The 18,093-nt window shown below is 56.6% G+C and overlaps 1 protein-coding gene across 1 annotated transcript; it reads right to left on the bottom strand.

Annotated features, from left to right (window-relative positions):
* Positions 1 to 4,510: 4,510 nt before the first annotated feature.
* On the bottom strand, positions 4,511 to 17,394 carry LOC116954686 (uncharacterized). The gene is made up of 5 exons (XM_076052421.1): positions 16,253 to 17,394; positions 14,761 to 14,913; positions 11,506 to 11,728; positions 8,632 to 9,477; positions 4,511 to 4,632 (listed from the first exon to the last, which is right to left on the bottom strand). Exons 1-5 carry the CDS (start codon positions 17,057 to 17,059, stop codon positions 4,511 to 4,513), a joined length of 2,151 nt encoding a protein of 716 aa, XP_075908536.1. The 5' UTR covers positions 17,060 to 17,394.
* Between the last annotated feature and the right edge of the window lie 699 nt (positions 17,395 to 18,093).

The following is an 18,093-nucleotide window of genomic DNA, read 5'->3' as shown; positions in this document are numbered from 1 at the left end:
TTGAGTTTGTGTTGTTGGTGGTGGTGTTGTTGTTATTGACGCGGCACGTGTTGAGTTTGTGTTGTTGGTGGTGGTGTTGTTGTTATTGACACGGCACGTGTTGAGTTTGTGTTGTTGGTGGTGTTGTTATTGACACGGTACGTGTTGAGTTTGTGTTGTTGTTGGTGTTGTTGTTATTGACACGGCACGTGTTGAGTTTGTGTTGTTGTTAGTGGTGTTGTTATTGACACGGCACGTGTTGAGTTTGTGTTGTTGTTGGTGGTGGTGTTGTTTGTGCGACACCGACAACGCGACAGCAGCAGCAGCAGATCGTCTGTCACGTGTGCGCAGTGAGTGTGCCACGTGCTGCCGTGCCGGCCTTCATAGGCGCCACTCGCTAACGGCACTTGCCCCCAACAGCCTGTTACAGACTATCCGGGGGAACTTTGTCTTGTGTGGGGGAGCGGTCATGTAGTGGTCAGCCGCATTGCGCTACGAACCCGGCGACCCGAGTTCGATTCCTGCTCGTGGCCCAATAACAGTGATCGCGAATATGTAAACCGGTTCTGGGCCTCCCCTAGGTCAACTCAGTCTTAAATGAGTACCTGGTGCGATGTGTAAACATCGCCACTGGGGAGACAAAGGCGACCGAGCTTGGTGTTGGCCACCCACGCGCGCGTGTGCCGTGCCGGCCTTCATAGGTGCTCGCTAACAGCACTTGCCCCTACAGTCTGATAAAGGCCATATGGGGGATCTTTGTCTTTGTAGGGGGGAGCGGTGGTATAGTGGTGAGCGCGCTGCGCTACGAATCCGGTGACCCAATGACGATTATCTGAGCCGGTTTTGAGCCTCCCGCTAAGTCGACTCAGCCTCAAATGCGTACCTGGCGTGGTGCGTAGTAAACATCGCCACTGGGGAGACAAAGGCGGCCGGGCGTGGCGGTGGCCACCCATCCCACCTTGTGTTGCCGTGCCGGCCACTCACAACAGCACTTGCCCCAACAGTCTGTGGAAGGCTATACGGGGGATATTTGTCTATTGTGTGTGTGTAATATTACTCAGACGTCCGCACACTCGAATTGGCACTTCCACGTGCTTAGGGAAACACGCGACGGTCTGAAGTTGTCGCGGCCGAGGTGTTATGCCGTTACGATGATGATGATGGCGGTGTTGACGTGGCGTGGACAGAGGTGTGATGATGGCGGTGGTGATTGGGGTCCGTGTGTGAATGTGTGTGTGCGCGTACGTGTGTGGATGTATGGATGTTATTATCGCTTTTTGTCATCTCGGAGTGCCCGGGTCCCTCTTGGTCTCTTGAGTTCCGATCTGGTCCCACGGCATCGACGAGGAACGCTGTTGGGGAGCGGTGGTGCAGTGGTTAGCGCCCCGCGCTGCGAACCCGGCCACCCGGGTTCTGATGATCCGGTGGTGAGTGTGTGAGTGAGTGGCAGGGTGGGTGGGTGAGTGGGTGAGTGTGTGAGTGAGTGGCAGGGTGGATGGGTGGGTGAGTGTGTGAGTGAGTGGCAGGGTGGGTGTGTGAGTGGGTGAGTGTGTGGATGAGTGAGTGATTGTGTGGATTAGTGAGTGTGTGGCTAAGTGAGTGAATGGGTGAGTGGCAGGGTGGGAGGGTGAGTGTGTGGATGAGTGAGTGTGTGGCTAAGTGAGTGGGTAAGTGAGTGGGTGAGTGGCAGGGTAAGTGGGTGAGTGTGTGGCTAAGTGAGTGGGTGAGTGTGTGAGTGAGTGGCAGGGTGGGTGGGTGAGTGTGTGAGTGGCAGGGTGGGTGGGTGAGTGGGTGAGTGTATGAGTGGCAGGGGTGGATGGGTGGGTGAGTGTGTGAGTGAGTGGCAGGGTTGGCTTGTGAGTGTGTGGCTAAGTGAGTGTGTGGCTAAGTGAGTGGGTGAGTGAGCGGGTGAGTGGCAGGGTGGGAGGGTAGTGGGTGAGTGGGTGAGTGAGTGGGTGGGTGGGTGGGTGAGTGAGTGGTTGAGTGACAGGGTGGGTGGGTGATTGTGTGGATTAGTGAGTGTGTGGCTAAGTGAGTGAATGGGTGAGTGGCAGGGTGGGAGGGTGAGTGTGTGGATGAGTGAGTGTGTGGCTAAGTGAGTGGGTGAGTGAGTGGGTGAGTGGCAGGGTAAGTGGGTGAGTGTGTGGCTAAGTGAGTGGGTGAGTGAGTGGGTGGGTGGGTGAGTGGGTGGTTGAATGACAGGGTGGGTGGGTGAGTGGGTGAGTGTGTGGATGAGTGGGTGAGTGAGTGGATGAGTGAGTGAGTGAGTGGATGAGTGAGTGTATGACTAAGTGAGTGGGTGAGTGAGTGGCAGGGTGAGTGGGTGAGTGAGTGGGTGAGTGAGTGGTTGAGTGGCAGGGTGGGAGGGTGAGTGTGGACGAGTGAGTGTGTGGCTAAGTGAGTGGGTGAGTGAGTGGGTGAGTGGCAGGGTGGGAGGGTAGTGGGTGCGTGAGTGTGTGGATGCGTGAGTGGTTGAGTGGCAGGGTGGGAGGGTGAGTGGGTGAGTGGGTGGGTGGGTGAGTGAGTGGATGAGTGAGTGAGTGAGTGTGTGGATGAGTGAGTGTGTGGCTAAGTGAGTGGGTGAGTGAGTGGGTGAGTGGCAGGTTGGGAGGGTGAGTGTGTGGCTAAGTGAGTGGGTGAGTGAGCGGGTGAGTGGTAGGGTGGGAGGGTCGTGGGTGAGTGAGTGCGTGGATGCGTGAGTGGTTAAGTGGCAGGGTGGGAGGGTGAGTGGGTGGTTGAGTGAACGAGTTCATGGTTATACACGGGCGTCTCCGAGGAGGCGTAGGAGGAGGAGGAGGTGTTGTGCGATGAGGATGATGATGAGGAGGCGTTGACCCCGGTGACCCCGCGCCTGGCTGCTCCGCTCTGTCGCAGCCCGAGGCTCGCAGTGCCCGTGGCGCTCGAAGCGACACTGAGCGAGCGCTGGCGGCCCAATTAACGAAACCGGAGTCGTTAATTAGCCGGGACACTTTGAAGAATTTGGTAAACAACGCGACTCACCATCGTAATTAGACCCAAAGCAGCGAGCGACAACAACACGGGCAGACCGAGAAGACGCCAAACGCCTGATTCGCACCCTACTCCACCCCGACACGTGGAGTATTTATCAATGTTATTTTTAAAAAGTATTTTTCACGCATCCCATCAGCCACCCGGCGGACTTCCTTCTGGGAGTGTCACGGTGTCCGCTCCCCTAGAGAATTCACAGCGCAGCACCAAGAATCCACTCACCCGCTCACTCACCCACTCACTAACCAACTCACTCACCCACTCACCCACACACTCACTCACCCACTCACTCACTCACCAACTCACTCACCCACTCACCCACCCGCTCACTTATCCACTCACCCACCCGCTCATTCATCCACTCACACACCCGCTCACCCACTCACCCACCCACCCGCTCAGTCACCCACTCACTCACCCACCCACCCACTCACTCACCGACCCGCTCACTCACCCAACCGCTCACTCACCCACTAACTCACCCACTCACTCACCCACCCACTCACCCACTCACCCACCCACCCGCTCAATCACCCATTCACTCACCTACTCACTCACTCACTCACTGACCCACTCACTCACCCACTGACCCACCCGCTCACTCACCCGCTCACTCACCCACCCACCCGCTCACCCACCCGCTCACTCACCCACTCACCCACCCTGCAGCTCACTCACCCACTCACCCACCCGCACACCCACCCACTCACCCGCTCACACATCCACTCACTCACCCACCCACTCACCCGCCCACTCACTCACCCGCCCACTCACTCACCCACCCACTCACCCACCCACCCGCTCACTCACCCACCCACCCACCCACTCACTCACTCACCCACTGACCCACTCACTCACTCACCCACTAACCCACTCACTCACCCACCCGCTCACTCACTCACCCAGTGACCCACCCGTTCACTCACCCGCTCACTCACCCACCCAACCGCTCACTCACCCACTCACCCACACGCTCATTCACCCACCCCCTCACTCACTCACTCACCCACCCACCAGCTCACTCACCCACTCAGTCACCCACCCGCTCACTCACCCATTAACCCACCCACCAGCTCACTCGCCCACTCACACACCCGCTCACTCACCCCCCCACCCGCTCACCCACCCACTCACCCACTCACCCGCTCACACACCCGCTCACTCACCCCCCCACTCGCTCACCCACCCGCTCACTCACCCACTCACCCACCCACTCACCCGCTCACACACCCACTCACTCACCCATCCACTCACTCACTCACCCACTCACCCACCCACCCGCTCACTCACTCACCCCCCCCCCACCCGCTCACTCACCCACCCACTCAATCACTCACCTACTGACCCACTCACTCACTCGTCCACTGACTCACTCACTCACCCACCCGTTCACTCACTCACCCACTGACCCACTCGCTCACTCACCCGCTCACTCACCCACCCGCTCACCCACCCACTCACCCACCCACCCACCCACTCGCTCACACCCCCCCCCCACCCGCTCACCCACCCACTCATTGTTTCACCCGACCATCGTCGCCTCCAGCCTTGTCGAGGACGCGGTCTGCCAGACCAGCCGGGCCTCCTGGACGGCAGCTCGCATCCACGCAGCCCTTCCAGCAAGCAGCGAGCCGCCCGCCAACCCTGAGACGTCCCCAGCGTTCACACCGCCGCGCGATCGCGACGCTGGCCGAGTTGGTGGTGTGGGCAAGGCTGAGTGAGACCACGCCCTCTTGCGCGTTCGCGGTCGTGGTCGCGGTTAGCGAGCGGCTCCACGAACCCGGCGACCCGAGTTCGACTCCCGCTCACGTCCAACACCCAGGCTCACCAGCTACAGACATCACTTCACACTTTTGGGGAAAGTGCCGTTAGCGAATACCTATACGAAGGCCGGCCCGGCACACCTCCATGAGGTCCGCTCTAAAGACGTAAATGTACGATGTGGAGAAGGGCCATTGCCCGAAACGTCAACCATTGTATATTTATTTCCGCCCCCCTGCTCATCCCCACCCGCCCATCGCCACCAAACGAAAGCCACTCCGCGCATTCTCTGTTCTTTAGCATTCATTCAAACGCAACTCAGACAGCTGTTTTAGATTTCCATTTAATACTCGACGAGTCAAATCCGACGCAGCCCAAATCTGTGGCCCACCCCTCTCCTCTCCACCACCCCCACCCACCGCCTCCTCCATGGCTCTTCACAACGACGAGGTCGATTTGGGATCTAGGGAGTTTCAGACAACGTGAACTGGTGCAGCGATTAACGCTCGCGTAGAGCGTTGTGGGCTTCATTTCGTCCCCACCCCTCCCGAGTTCTCGCCCATTAACAAACACAAATAGAACATGCAGAGACATGCCACACGTTCCTCTATAACATCGTAGTCTTAAAGGGGATGGGGGGTAGGGGGGGGTATACAATAGGCGACGTTTCGGGCAATGGCCCTTCGTCACATATATTCGCGGTTCTAGGCCTTTCAGTGTTGGGGGGGGGGGTGGAGAAGGGCGCAGGAGGCTGCGGCATGGATACCGTGCAAGGAGAAATGTCGAAATGCATGCCGGGTAGGAAACGTGAGCGACGAAGCACGTGGCAGCTACGAGACAACGCGGATACAACACCAATCAACACCAACCGCCATTCGCCACTAAGTGGCGGTGACGTCACCACGACGCTTGTGCCAGGCTATGTGCACCTTGAGGCTATCACGTGAAGTGTCGAACGCCCGCTGGCAGGAGGTCACGGGGCAGATCCAGGTGCCACGGGTCGACTGACTGAGATGAGTGGCTGATGCACCACCTGTGCCCCCTACTGTGCCAACCTGCTGTGCTTTAGCCACCCGGCGCTCCGCTCGTTGTTGTGAGCGTCGCTCCTCCGCCCTCCGCTGTTGTTGGAGGGCGACTGCCTCCAACTGCCCAGTAGCGTCCTTCACGAGCCTCCTCCACAGAGGCCGATCTTTACACCGCTGGTACCAGTCATCGGCAAGTCCACTCAGCTCCACGGCCTCCTGTACCACATCACTCCATCTCTTTTCTAGCCCGTGCCGCGCCCGTTTAGCCCCCTCGATCCGGCCGAACAAAAGCTGTTTCGGCATGCGGTGGCTGGGCATGCGGGCTACATGACCCAGCCAACGCAGCTTTGCCTGCCGGAGGAGCTCACCGATGGGACCTTGCCCAGATCCGTCAAGGATTTGTGAGCTCCTCACACAATCCAGCCTGGTTAAATCCAGGATGGATCGTAGGCAGGCTAGCCTAAATGTTTTTAACCGGCGAAGATGCTCCATTAAGGGGGTCCACGTTTCGCAAGCGTAGAGAAGGGAGGGAATGACCGTGGCCGAGAAGACCTGAAGCTTAGTGCGGAGCGACAGACCAGGTAGCTTCCACACAGGGTTACGCAACCGATGAAAAGATATTGCCGCTCGACTGATTCGGAGTGAGACCTCTGCTATTAAACTGGAGCCGGTCATAAACACACTGCCTAGGTATGGGAAACTCTCCACTCACACACACACTCTCACACACACACACTCTTACACACACACACACACACTCTCACACTCTAATATATTCACGCGATGTAACCCAACAAAAACACTCGACTACGGAGAGCGCACGTGGTGCATCTGCAGGTCATGTGTCAGTCAAAAACATTCTAAATTATTGTTCTAGATTTAAAGCTTTCGTGACTGCTAAGATCCATACTCTTTGGTTCTATTGGGTAAAGTCATGTAGGTAAAAAGTGATTTTTGTTATTTTATTTTTTACCTACGTGACTTTACCCAATAGAACCAAAGAGTATAAATTATTGTTGTTTTTATTGGACCAGGTAAGGCCCTCGCTGAGCTGCGTATCTCCTCTCTTTTTCAGAAGCGACCTGGCCATCACAAAACGATAGCTCGGCGAAGCATCATCATCATCATGACGTGGACAATCGTAGCAGCAGCCAAATAATCTAAACGCGTGACGTTGATTCTAAACGCGAGGTAGTTAGCATCTCCTAGCCACCGTGATAATGATGAGTGAAAGAGAGAGAGAGACACGCAAACTCCAAATATACAGCAGCCTTTTTTTCGATTTAAAGCTTTCGTGACTGCAGGGATTCATATTCTTGGTTCTTTCGGTAAAGTCACCACGTAGAAGGGAAATAATGAAATAAAAAAAATACAACTATACAATTCTCACGACGTTTCGATTGCAACACAAGCAATCATCATCAGGTGTGAAAACCACAGCAATATTTTTTTTAAAAAAGTGGCGGTTTTCACACCTGATGACGATTGCTTGTGTTGCAATCGAAACGTCGTGAGAATGTTATTGCTTTATATTTTTATTATTTCATTATTTCCCTTCTACGTGACTTTACCGAAAGACCCACGACCTGCTGTATACCAGGCGAGGTCGTTAACATCTCCTAGCCACCGCGGCGCCCCATGGCACCCGGGCTACAGGACCCAGCCAACGCAACCGCTGCCGCCAGAATTGATCCCGATAATATATCAACGCACACGCAGAGACGCGCACGCAAAGACACAGATCCCGCCCTAAAGACGCGCAGACTTTTGTGGCAACGTGCGAGTAAACGGGCACCCTGTGGCGGTCGACTCAGCCTCAAATGAGAACCTGGTGCCGATAGGGAAACAAAGGCGGTCGGGCGTGGTTGCTGGCCACCCATCCCCCCAAGTGGAGATGTACGTTGGACTTCTTTCGCGCCGTGCGTAGCCAACCGCGCTAATCGTGGGTGCGGGGGGTGGTGGAGGAGGACAGCAAGCACAACAGCAACAAGAACAACGAGCAGTTCGAAAGAAATTAGTTTTAATTTGAGGCTGAGTCGACCTAGGGGAGGCCCAGGACCGGTTCAGATAATCGTCACTGGTGTTGGTGACCGTGATCGGGAATCGAACCCGGATGGCCGGGTTCGTAGCGCAGCGCGCTAACCACTACACCACCGCTCCCCAACAACAACAAAACACGTGTATACACACACATCTACACACACACACGTGTACACACACACGTGTACGCATACACACGTGTGTACACACACACATATACACAATGTACACACACGTCCACACACACACACGTGTGCACATACACACGTGTACACACGTGTACACACACATCTACACACACGTGTACACACACGTGTACACACACACGTGTACACACACATACACACACACGTGTACACACACCTGTACACACACACGTGTACACACACACATGCACACACACACACGTGTACACACACACATGCACACACACACACACACGTGTACACACACACAGTGGCGTTAAGCCCTGTGATCAGCCCGCATCTCGGCAGAGCCAAGGCAGAGTCAGCTCCTCGCGCCGCTGTGTGGGGGTCCGGGACACAGCCTCTGTGCCCCCCCCCACCCCCCACGAGAGTTGATTGACAGTTCCCCTACAACTCTTCGTTGATGATCATAAGCCAGTGGCGGCCATTCCACGTTCCCATGGCCGTGCTCAGTTTATCCTCTTGTCCGGCTCATCCGTTCATCTTGCGCACTTTCGCCGGCAGTTGGTGTCCAGCCTGCCTCCACGCCGACGCCGGCTGTGGTGGCTGTGGTGGCTGTGGTGGTGGTGGTGGCGGCGGTTGTTGTTGTTGTTGTGGTGGTTCAGTGCCACCGCGGATGACGCGGCCCGAGTTGGACTCCTGGACCACGGACGGGTCCCCCACGAGGTCGCCCGCCGAGCTCCAAGCGGCGCGGTGCCGAGGCCTCCGCTGGGCCCCCCCGGGGGAACTTCCGACCCTGGGCCTCCCCCCCAGCCCCCCCTCCCCGAGCCCCCCCAGCCCCCCCGGCACGCCCTGGCCCCCCATCTTCCCCGCCAGTGTCCGGGATTGAACTTCGAAGCCGACGCTCATCTTCCGGAGTTTGGGCGGCAGTGCGACCTGCTGCTGATGATGCTGCTGATGCTGCTGCTGCTGATGATGATGCTGCTGCTGCTGATGATGCTGCTGCTGCTGATGCTGCTGCTGCTGCTGATGATGCTGCTGCCTATGCACAGCGAGGCTGGAGGTCAAGGTCGGCGTTCTATTCGGGGTCAAGGTCGGAGCGCCCACGCAGCCTCTACCTCCTGTTCCTCCTGCACCTGCTCCATCTCGCCCTCCTCCTCCTCCATCTCCTCCTCCATCTCCTCCTCCATCTCCTCCTCCATCTCCTCCTCCATCTCCTCCTCCTCCATCTCCTCCTCCTCCATCTCCTCCTCCATCTCCTCCTCCGTCGCCAAGGCCACGGCGGCCGTTCTTCTCTTGCGGCCACGCGGCGTAGCCGGGCCCCTCAAGGCCCCAGCTCGCCTCGAGCTCGTCCCGCTCACGCGCGCTCAGCTCCGGCGTGGGCACCTCGAGGGTGGCGTGGAACTGCGAGTAGTCGACGCGGAAGAAGCCCTCCTCCAGGGACATCACGGGCAGGAAGCGGTGCCCCCACAGCACCTCGTCCTCCGTGTACGAGGTGCGCGCCTGGCACGTCATCCCTGCGCTCACCACCCACGGGATCAATGCAACACAAAGGCAAAGATACCCACCACCCCCCCTGCCTCTCTCCCCGTATAGCCTTGGCAGACTGTTGGGGCAAGTGCTGTTAGCGAGCAGCACCTGTGAAGGCTACCGGCACTGTGGCGCACGAGGGGGTGGGTGGGTGGCCGGCACCACGCCCGGCCGCCTTTGTCTCCCCAGTGGCGATGTCTACCACACACCGCACCGGGTACTCGTTTGAGGCCGAGTCGACCTAGGGGGAGGCCCCAGGACCGGTTAAGACGAACGTCACTGGGTGTTGGCCGTGAGCGGGGAGTCGAACTCGGGTCGCCGGGTTCGTGGCGCCGCTCGCTAACCGCGACCACGACCGCGAACGCGCAAGTGGGCGTGGTCTCACTCAGCCTTGCCCACACCACCAACTCGGCCAGCGTCGCGATCGCGCGCCGGTGTGAACGCTGGGGACGTCTCAGGGTTGGCGGGCGGCTCGCTGCTTGCTGGAAGGGCTGCGTGGATGCGAGCTGCCGTCCAGGAGGCCCGGCTGGTCTGGCAGACCGCGGCCTCGACAAGGCTGGAGGCGACGATGGTCGGGTGAATAAATGAGTGGGTGGGTGAGTGCGTGGGTGTGTGAGCAGGTGGGTGAGTGAGTGGGTGAGTGAGTGAGCGGGTGAGTGGGTAGGTGAGTGAGCGGGTGGGTGAGTGAGCAGGTGGGTGAGTGAGTGGGTGAGTGGGTGGGTGAGTGAATTAATGAGTGGGTGAGTGAGTGAGTGGGTGAGTGAGTGGGTGAATGGGTGGGTGAGTGCGTGAGTGAATGAGTGGGAGCGTGAGTGTGCTGTAGTGGATGAACACAGTGGTGGTGGTGTGGTGGTGGTTGAACACAGTGTGGTGGTGGTGGTGGTTGAACACAGTGTGGTGGTGGTGTGGTGGTGGTGGTGGATGAACACAGTGGTGGTGGTGTGGTGGTGGTAGTTGAACACAGTGGTGGTGGTGGTGGATGAGACGAGACCGTTGTCTGGTTCGTGTTTATTACGCGACTTGCTTCTACCTTTGATCTACTTCGCACTCCCATCGTGGTGTTTTTGCATCGTTTTGTCGTTTTAAATTTGCTGACCGCGTGCCCCTACTGGACACGTGTGTTAAAAACACACACACACACGTGCCCCTACTGGACACGTGTGTGTGTGTTACAAACACACACACGTGTCCTACTGGACACGTGTGTGTGTTAAAAACACACACGTGCCCCTACTGAACACGTGTGTGTGTTAAAAACACACACGTGCCCCTACTGGACACGTGTGTGTTAAAAACACACACGTGCCCCTACTGGACACGTGTGTTAAAAACGCACACACACACGTGTGTTTTTTTTTAACACACACATACACGTGTCCCTACTGGACACGTGTGTGTGTGTTAAAAACACACGTGCCCCTACTGGACACGTGTGTGTTAAAAACACACACGTGCCCCTACTGGACACGTGTGTTAAAAACGCACACACACACGTGTGTTTTTTTAACACACACACACACACGTGTCCCTACTGGACACGTGTGTGTGTGTGTGTTAAAAACACACGTGCCCCTACTGGACACGTGTGTTACAAACACACACGTGTCCTACTGATGATGTCTTATCGGCCAAAGTGACCCCCCCTAACTCACACTGATGATGTCTTATCGGCGATAGTGAAACCCCCTAACTCACACTGATGATGGTGGTGGTGGGGGTGAGGGTGGGGTGGTGAGAGTGGTGGTGGGGGTGGTGGTGGGGGTTTTGGTGGTGGGGCTGGCGGAGGTGAGGGTGAGATTAGTGGGGGTGGTGGTGGTGGTGGTGTGGGGTGGTATGGTGGGCATGGGGTGGGGGTGGTGGTGGAGTGGTGGGGTGGGGGTTGTAGGTGTGGGGCGGTGGGGGTGTTGGTGCAGTGGTGGTAGTGGAGGTGGTGGGGCCGGTGGGGCTGGTGGGGATGATGGCGGTGGTGGTGGTGGTGGTGGTGCGGCTGCTGGTTTTTAAACACCACGACGCACCGGTGGTCTCCACGATGCCCTCCAGGATGACGACGATCTCGAGCTGGGGCGAGCCGTCGTGCAGCGAGGCGCGCGACATCTCGTACAGGGGGCTGCGCGCGTCCACCACGTGGCAGATGGTGAGCGGGGAGACGAGGAAGAGCTGATCGGCGCCTGAGCTGAAGCCAACGTCCAGGTCGAGCTGGTCAAGCGGCAGGAACTCACCCTCGGCCGTCTGGCGAGACTGGGTCGTGGGGGTGAGAGCCGCGGTTGACCAGAGGAGCAGAGGGTGTTAGAGAGTGTTAGAGAGAGAGAGAGTGTGTTAGAGAGAGTGTTAGAGAGTGTTAGAGAGAGAGTGTTAGAGATAGAGAGAGTGTTAGAGAGAGAGTGTAAGAAGAGAGAGTGTTAGAGAGTGTTAGAGAGAGAGTGTTAGAGATAGAGAGAGTGTTAGAGAGAGAGTGTAAGAAGAGAGAGTGTTAGAGAGTGTTAGAGAGAGAGTGTTAGAGAGAGAGAGTGTTAGAGATAGAGAGAGTGTTAGAGAGAGAGTGTAAGAAGAGAGAGTGTGAGAGAGAGAGAGAGTGTTAGAGAGAGAGAGAGTGTTAGAGATAGAGAGAGTGTTAGAGAGAGAGAGTGTAAGAAGAGAGAGTGTTAGAGAGATAGAGAGAGAGAGTGTTAGAGAGTGTTAGAGAGAGAGAGAGTGTTAGAGAGAGAGTGTTAGAGAGTGTGAGAGTGTTAGAGAGAGAGTATTAGAGAGAGAGTTAGAGAGAGAGAGAGTGTTAGAGCGAGAGTGTTAGAGAGAGAGTGTTAGAGAGAGAGAGTGTGTTAGAAAGAGAGTGTTAGAGAGAGAGAGTGTTAGAGAGAGAGTGTTAGAGAGAGAGTGTTAGAGAGAGAGAGTGTTAGAGAGAGAGAGTGTTAGAGAGAGAGAGCGTTAGAGAGAGAGTATTAGAGTGTTAGAGAGAGAGAGAGAGTGTTAGAGTGTTAGAGAGAGAGAGAGTGTTAGAGAGAGAGTGTTAGAGAGAGAGAGAGTGTTAGAGAGAGAGAGCGTTAGAGAGAGAGTATTAGAGAGAGTGTTAGAGAGAGAGAGAGTGTTAGAGTGTTAGAGAGAGAGTGTTAGAGAGAGAGAGTGTTAGAGAGAGAGAGAGTGTTACGAGTTGAAGGTTCTACCAAGCGAGTGCTCGTTTAACGCCGTAGATGCGTTCGTGAAAAGTTAAGCAAAAAACGCGTTAAGCGAGAACAATTTCCACACATAATGTAAGACGATGAGGTTTATTCACGATTTAAAAAAAAAAACCTTTGTTATAAATAGTATTGGTCGTGAAAGCCGACGTGTTAATTGTTCATGTTTGGCGAGATACGATGTACTACTACGCACACAGCGAGCAGAAATGAGGGTACGCCGCCACGTTAACGTATCATTCCGCGTACCGTATCGTGCCGCTCAGCCGGTTTAGTAAGAAAGTAGTTCGCTGTCGACCGCTCAGAACCCGCGTTGTAACAGGGGCGCGTTTTGCGTTATAACGGGGGGCGCGTTTTGTGTTATAACGGGGGGGGGGGCGCGTTTTGCGCTATAACGAGGGGGGGCGCGTTTTGCGTTATAACGGGGGGTGCGTTTTGCGTTATAACGGGGGGGGGGCGTGTTTTGCGTTATAACGAGGGGGGCGCGTTTTGCGTTATAACGGGGGGCGCGTTTTGCGTTATAACGGGGGGGGGCGCGTTTTGCGTTATAACGGGGGGGGCGTGTTTTGCGTTATAACGAGGGGGGGGGGCGTTTTGCGTTATAACGGGGGGCGCGTTTTGCGTTATAACGGGGGGGGCGCGTTTTGCGTTATAACGGGGGGGGCACGTTTTGCGTTATAACGAGGGGGGGCGCGTTTTGCGTTATAACGGGGGGGGCGCGTTTTGCGTTATAACGGGGGGGGCGCGTTTTGCGTTATAACGGGGGGCGCGTTTTGCGTTATAACGGGGGGCGCGTTTTGCGTTATAACGGGGGGGGGCGCGTTTTGCGTTATAACGAGGGGGGGCGCGTTTTGCCTTATAACGGGGGGGGGCGCGTTTTGCGTTATAACGGGGGGCGCGTACCATGTTGTGCGAAAAGTGTTTCCAGTTGCCTCTTCGGACAGAGAGTCGTAATTTTAACCACCGCGCAGTGGATGGCGGTGGTGGCATCTATATCTGCAGTACATGAAGAACCAGTGGCATCTACATCTGTAGAACGTGAAGAACCAGTGGCGTCTACATCTGTAGAACGTGAAGAATTAGTAGCGTCTACATCTACAGAACGTGAAGAATCAGTGGCATCTACATCTGCAGAACATGGAGAACCATTGGCGTCCACATCTGCAGAACATGAAGAACCAGTAGCGTCTACATCTGTAGAACATGAAGAACCAGTAGCGTCTACATCTGTAGAACGTGAAGAATCAGTGGCATCTACATCTGCAGAACATGAAGAACCAGTGGCATTTACAGCTACAGAACGTAAAGAACCAGTGGTGTCTACATCTGCAGAACGTGACGAACCAGTGGCATCTACATCTGCAGAACATGAAGAACCAGTGGCATCTACATCTGCAAAATGTGAAGAACCAGTGGTATCTACATCTGCAGAACGTGAAGAACTAGTGGCATCTACATCTGCAGAACATGAAGAACCAGTGGCATCTACATCTGCAGAACGTAAAGAATCAGTGGCATCTACATCTGCAGAACATGAAGAACCAGTGGCATCTACATCTGTAGAACATGAAGAACCAGTGGCATCTACATTTGCAGAAAATGAAGAACCTGTGGCATCTACATCTGCAGAACGTGAAGAATCAGTGGCATCTACAGCTGCAGAACGTGAAGAACCAGTGGCATCTACATCTGCAGAACGTGAAGAACCAGTGGCATCTACATCTACATAACGTGAAGAACCAGTGGCATCTACATCCACAGAACGTGAAGAACCAGTGGCATCTACATCTGAAGAACGTGAAGAACCCGTGGCTTCTACATTTAGATCTACAGGAGATTATATAACTTTTAAAGCCATTCCCCGTGTTTAGTGTACACGCCATACAACGTGTTTGGAATCAACAGGAGTAAAGTTGGACTTACGAACAAATCGACTTACGAACAGACCTCTGGAACCCAACGCGTTCGTAAGTAGAGAACTCCCTGTATATCGACAACGCGCTTCAAAGTGTGAAGACCAGGCGTTAAGCGAGGACGTATCGTCACAATAACAATAATACTTAGTAATAATAATGATGATGATGCTGAAGCGGAGGATACCTTGATGAGCTTGCAGCGAATCTGAGCGGACACCATGTGACTGCTGCGCAGGTTCCCCACGCGGAACATGAGGCAGAGGCGTCCGTCCCGGCTCGAGACCACCGCCTCGCGGCTGAACATCAGCGTCTCGGCCCGTTTCTTCGGCTGGGACATCTTCCTCGTGGGCACGTGGCACGAGACACGAGGTGGGGGAGGGATGGGCGGGGGTGTGTAGGTCGGGGAAGAGAGAGGAGACACGCGGGGGGGGGGGGGGGTGTAGGTCGGGGAGAGAGAGGAGACACGTGGGGGGGGGGGGGGGGGTGTAGGTCGGGGAGAGAGAGGAGACACGTGGGTGGGTGTAGGTCGGGGAGAGAGAGGAGACACGGGGGTGGGTGTAGGTCGGGGAGAGAGAGGAGACACGGGGGTGGGTGTAGGTCGGGGAGAGAGAGGAGACACGTGGGGGGGGGGGGGGGGGTGTAGGTCGGGGAGAGAGAAGAGACACGGGGGGGTGTAGGTCGGGGAGAGAGAGGAGACACGCCGGGACATGGGGAGACAGAGACATGGGGAGACAAAGAATATGAAGACACGAGGCGGCACGTGGGGGGAGACACATGAGGGCATTGGGAGGGACACGAGGAGAGACACGAGGAGAGACACGGGGTAGACAGTCACGTGGAGATGAAGAGACACGGGGGACATGCGGGGATATGAGACGGGGGAGACACGAGGGTGGGGGTGGTGGGGGGGTGCGACACGGGGAGGGACGAGGACACAGAGAGACAAATCAAGTGGTGACACTTTGAGAGACACAGGGAACATATGTGGGGACACGGGGGATGCGTAGGGACACGGGGGACGCGTGGGGACACGGGGACACGTGGGGACACGGGGGACGCGTGGAGACACGCGTGGAGACACGGGGCACGCGTGGGGACACGGGGGACGCGTGGGACACGGGGGACACGCGTGGGACACGGGGGACACGCGTGGGACACGGGGGACACGCGTGGGACACGGGGGACACGCGTGGGACACGGGGGACACGCGTGGGACACGGGGGACACGCGTGGGACACGGGGGACACGCGTGGGACACGGGGGACACGCGTGGGACACGGGGGACACGCGTGGGACACGGGGGACACGGGGGACACGCGTGGGGATACGGGGCACGCGTGGGGACACGGGGGACACGCGTGGGGACGCGGGGGACACGGGACACGCGTGGAGACACGGGGGACACGGGGGACGCGTGGGGACACGGAACACGCGTGGAGACACGGGGGACACGGGACACGCGTGGGGAGACGGGGGACACGGGACACGCGTGGGGACACGGGGGACACGGGACACGCGTGGAGACGCGGGGGACACGGGACACGCGTGGAGACACGAGCCCTCCGCGACGGACGGGCGAGAGCCGAACCATCAGCGATTGCCTCTCGACCTCCGAGCTGAAGACGGTCGACATCGTCACTGCCGCTGCACCTCCACCGCGTCCTCCTCCTCCTCACCTTGATGAAGATGCAGCCCATGAGGAAGGCGTCCACCACGGAGCCGAGGAGCGACTGGAAGAGGAAGAGGAGGATGCCCTCGGGGCAGCGCTCCGTGATGTAGCGGTGGCCGTATCCGATGGTCGCCTCTGTCTCAATGAAGAAGAGAAAGGCGGTGGCGAAGCTGTGCACGTTGGCGACGCACGGCGAGTAGGAGACACCTCCTCGACCTCCACCTCCTCCTCCTCCTCCTCCATCGCCTCCACCTCCTTCTCCTCCATCGCCTCCTCCGCATCCTCCTCCGCTATCGCCGCCGTGCAGCGCGGCGTCGAGGTCACCGCGCAGGTAAGCGATGCCCCACCAGAGCGAGCCCATGGCGAGCCACGCCGTGGAATAGGTGAGCACGAAGATGGCCACGTTCCATCGCCAGCGGAGGTCCACCAAGGTGGTGAAGATGTCGGAGAGGTAGCGGCCAGCCTCGCCGCTAACGTTGCCGTGCTGGACATTGCAGTGGCCGTCCTTCTCCACGAAGCGCTGCTGCCGGCGCGACCTCCTCGTCCTCCTCTCCCCACTCCCACCGGGACCCCGCGGGGTCTGTGAACTCGGCCCACTGCTGCGGCGGTGATGGTGGTGGTGGTGGTCAGACTCGGGGGAGCGGTCAGGAGTCGCGAGAGCGGCCCTCCACCTGGAGGAGGAGGAGGTGGACGAGGAGGAGGCTCGCGGCTCGCTCAGGAGGCCCGAACGTGTCACAGTGGCCGTGCGATCGCCCGGAGTGAACACCACGAAGGAGTCCTCCCCCTCCGTCTTCATACGCGCGGCGGTGGCCATGGAGGAGAGAGGGGTTCAGCTGCGAAGGGTGGTGGTGGTGGTGGTGGTCGTGGTGGTGGTTGCCAGCAAGAGGATCATGAGTAGCAGAATCAGAAGCATAGCAGCAGACGCAGTGATGTCTCCATTGTACTCTACATCATCAGCATCGTCGGCAGTGGCTTCATCATCCTCTTAATCATCATCATCATCATCGGCAGTGGCTTCATCATCGTCTTCATCATCCTCTACATCATCATCATCAACGGCAGTGTCTTCATCATCCTCTTAATCATCATCAGCATCGTCGGCAGTGTCTTCATCATCGTCTTCATCATCCTCTACATCATCAGCATCGTCGGCAGTGTCTTCATCATCCTCTACATCATCAGCATCGTCGGCAGTGTCTTCATCATCCTCTTAATCATCATCATCATCGGCAGTGGCTTCATCATCGTCTACATCATCATCATCATCAACGGCAGTGTCTTCATCATCCTCTACATCATCATCATCGTCGGCAGTGGCTTCATCATCCTCTACATCATCATCATCGGCAGTGTCTCCATTGTACTCTACATCATCAGCATCGTCGGCAGTGTCTTCATCATCCTCTTAATCATTATCATCATCATCGGCAGTGGCTTCATCATCGTCTACATCATCATCATCAACGGCAGTGTCTTCATCATCCTCTACATCATCATCATCGGCAGTGTCTTCATCATCCTCTACATCATCATCATCGTCGGCAGTGGCTTCATCATTGTCTTCATCATCATCATCATCGTCGGCAGTCTTCAAATGTTTTAGACCAGAACCATGCTCATCCGTGTTGTCATTAAAGTTATCTTCACGATCCTCTACAATCTACATCATCGTCATCATCATCATCAGTGTCTTCTTCACCGTGAGTATGCACATCGTCTAAATGAACATCATCATCATCATCTCGTTATAAATCATCACCGGGCATCCACATCACCTGTCTTCGTCAACGCGTGTGGTCAAATTCTACCTCCTCACTATCTCGTCCATCACCATTTTCACTGGTCCAG

The sequence above is a fragment of the Petromyzon marinus genome, chromosome 56 (assembly GCF_048934315.1).
Source record: "Petromyzon marinus isolate PM22_M1 ecotype Great Lakes invasive population chromosome 56, UKy_Petmar_22M1.pri1.0, whole genome shotgun sequence".
NCBI lineage: Eukaryota > Metazoa > Chordata > Hyperoartia > Petromyzontiformes > Petromyzontidae > Petromyzon > Petromyzon marinus.
The sequence above is the reverse complement of the archived record's forward strand: the minus strand, read 5'-3'. Positions and strand labels throughout refer to the sequence as shown.

Excerpts from the sequence above, each read along its gene's own strand:
- LOC116954686 (XM_076052421.1), bottom strand. The coding sequence starts at position 17,059 with ATGGCCACCGCCGCGCGTATGAAGACGGAGGGGGAGGACTCCTTCGTG. Across the intron at positions 14,914-16,252 it reads TGGGCTGCATCTTCATCAAG|ATGTCCCAGCCGAAGAAACG; the intron begins GTGAGGAGGAGG and ends CCCACGAGGAAG. Across the intron at positions 11,729-14,760 it reads TTCGCTGCAAGCTCATCAAG|TCTCGCCAGACGGCCGAGGG; the intron begins GTATCCTCCGCT and ends CCCACGACCCAG.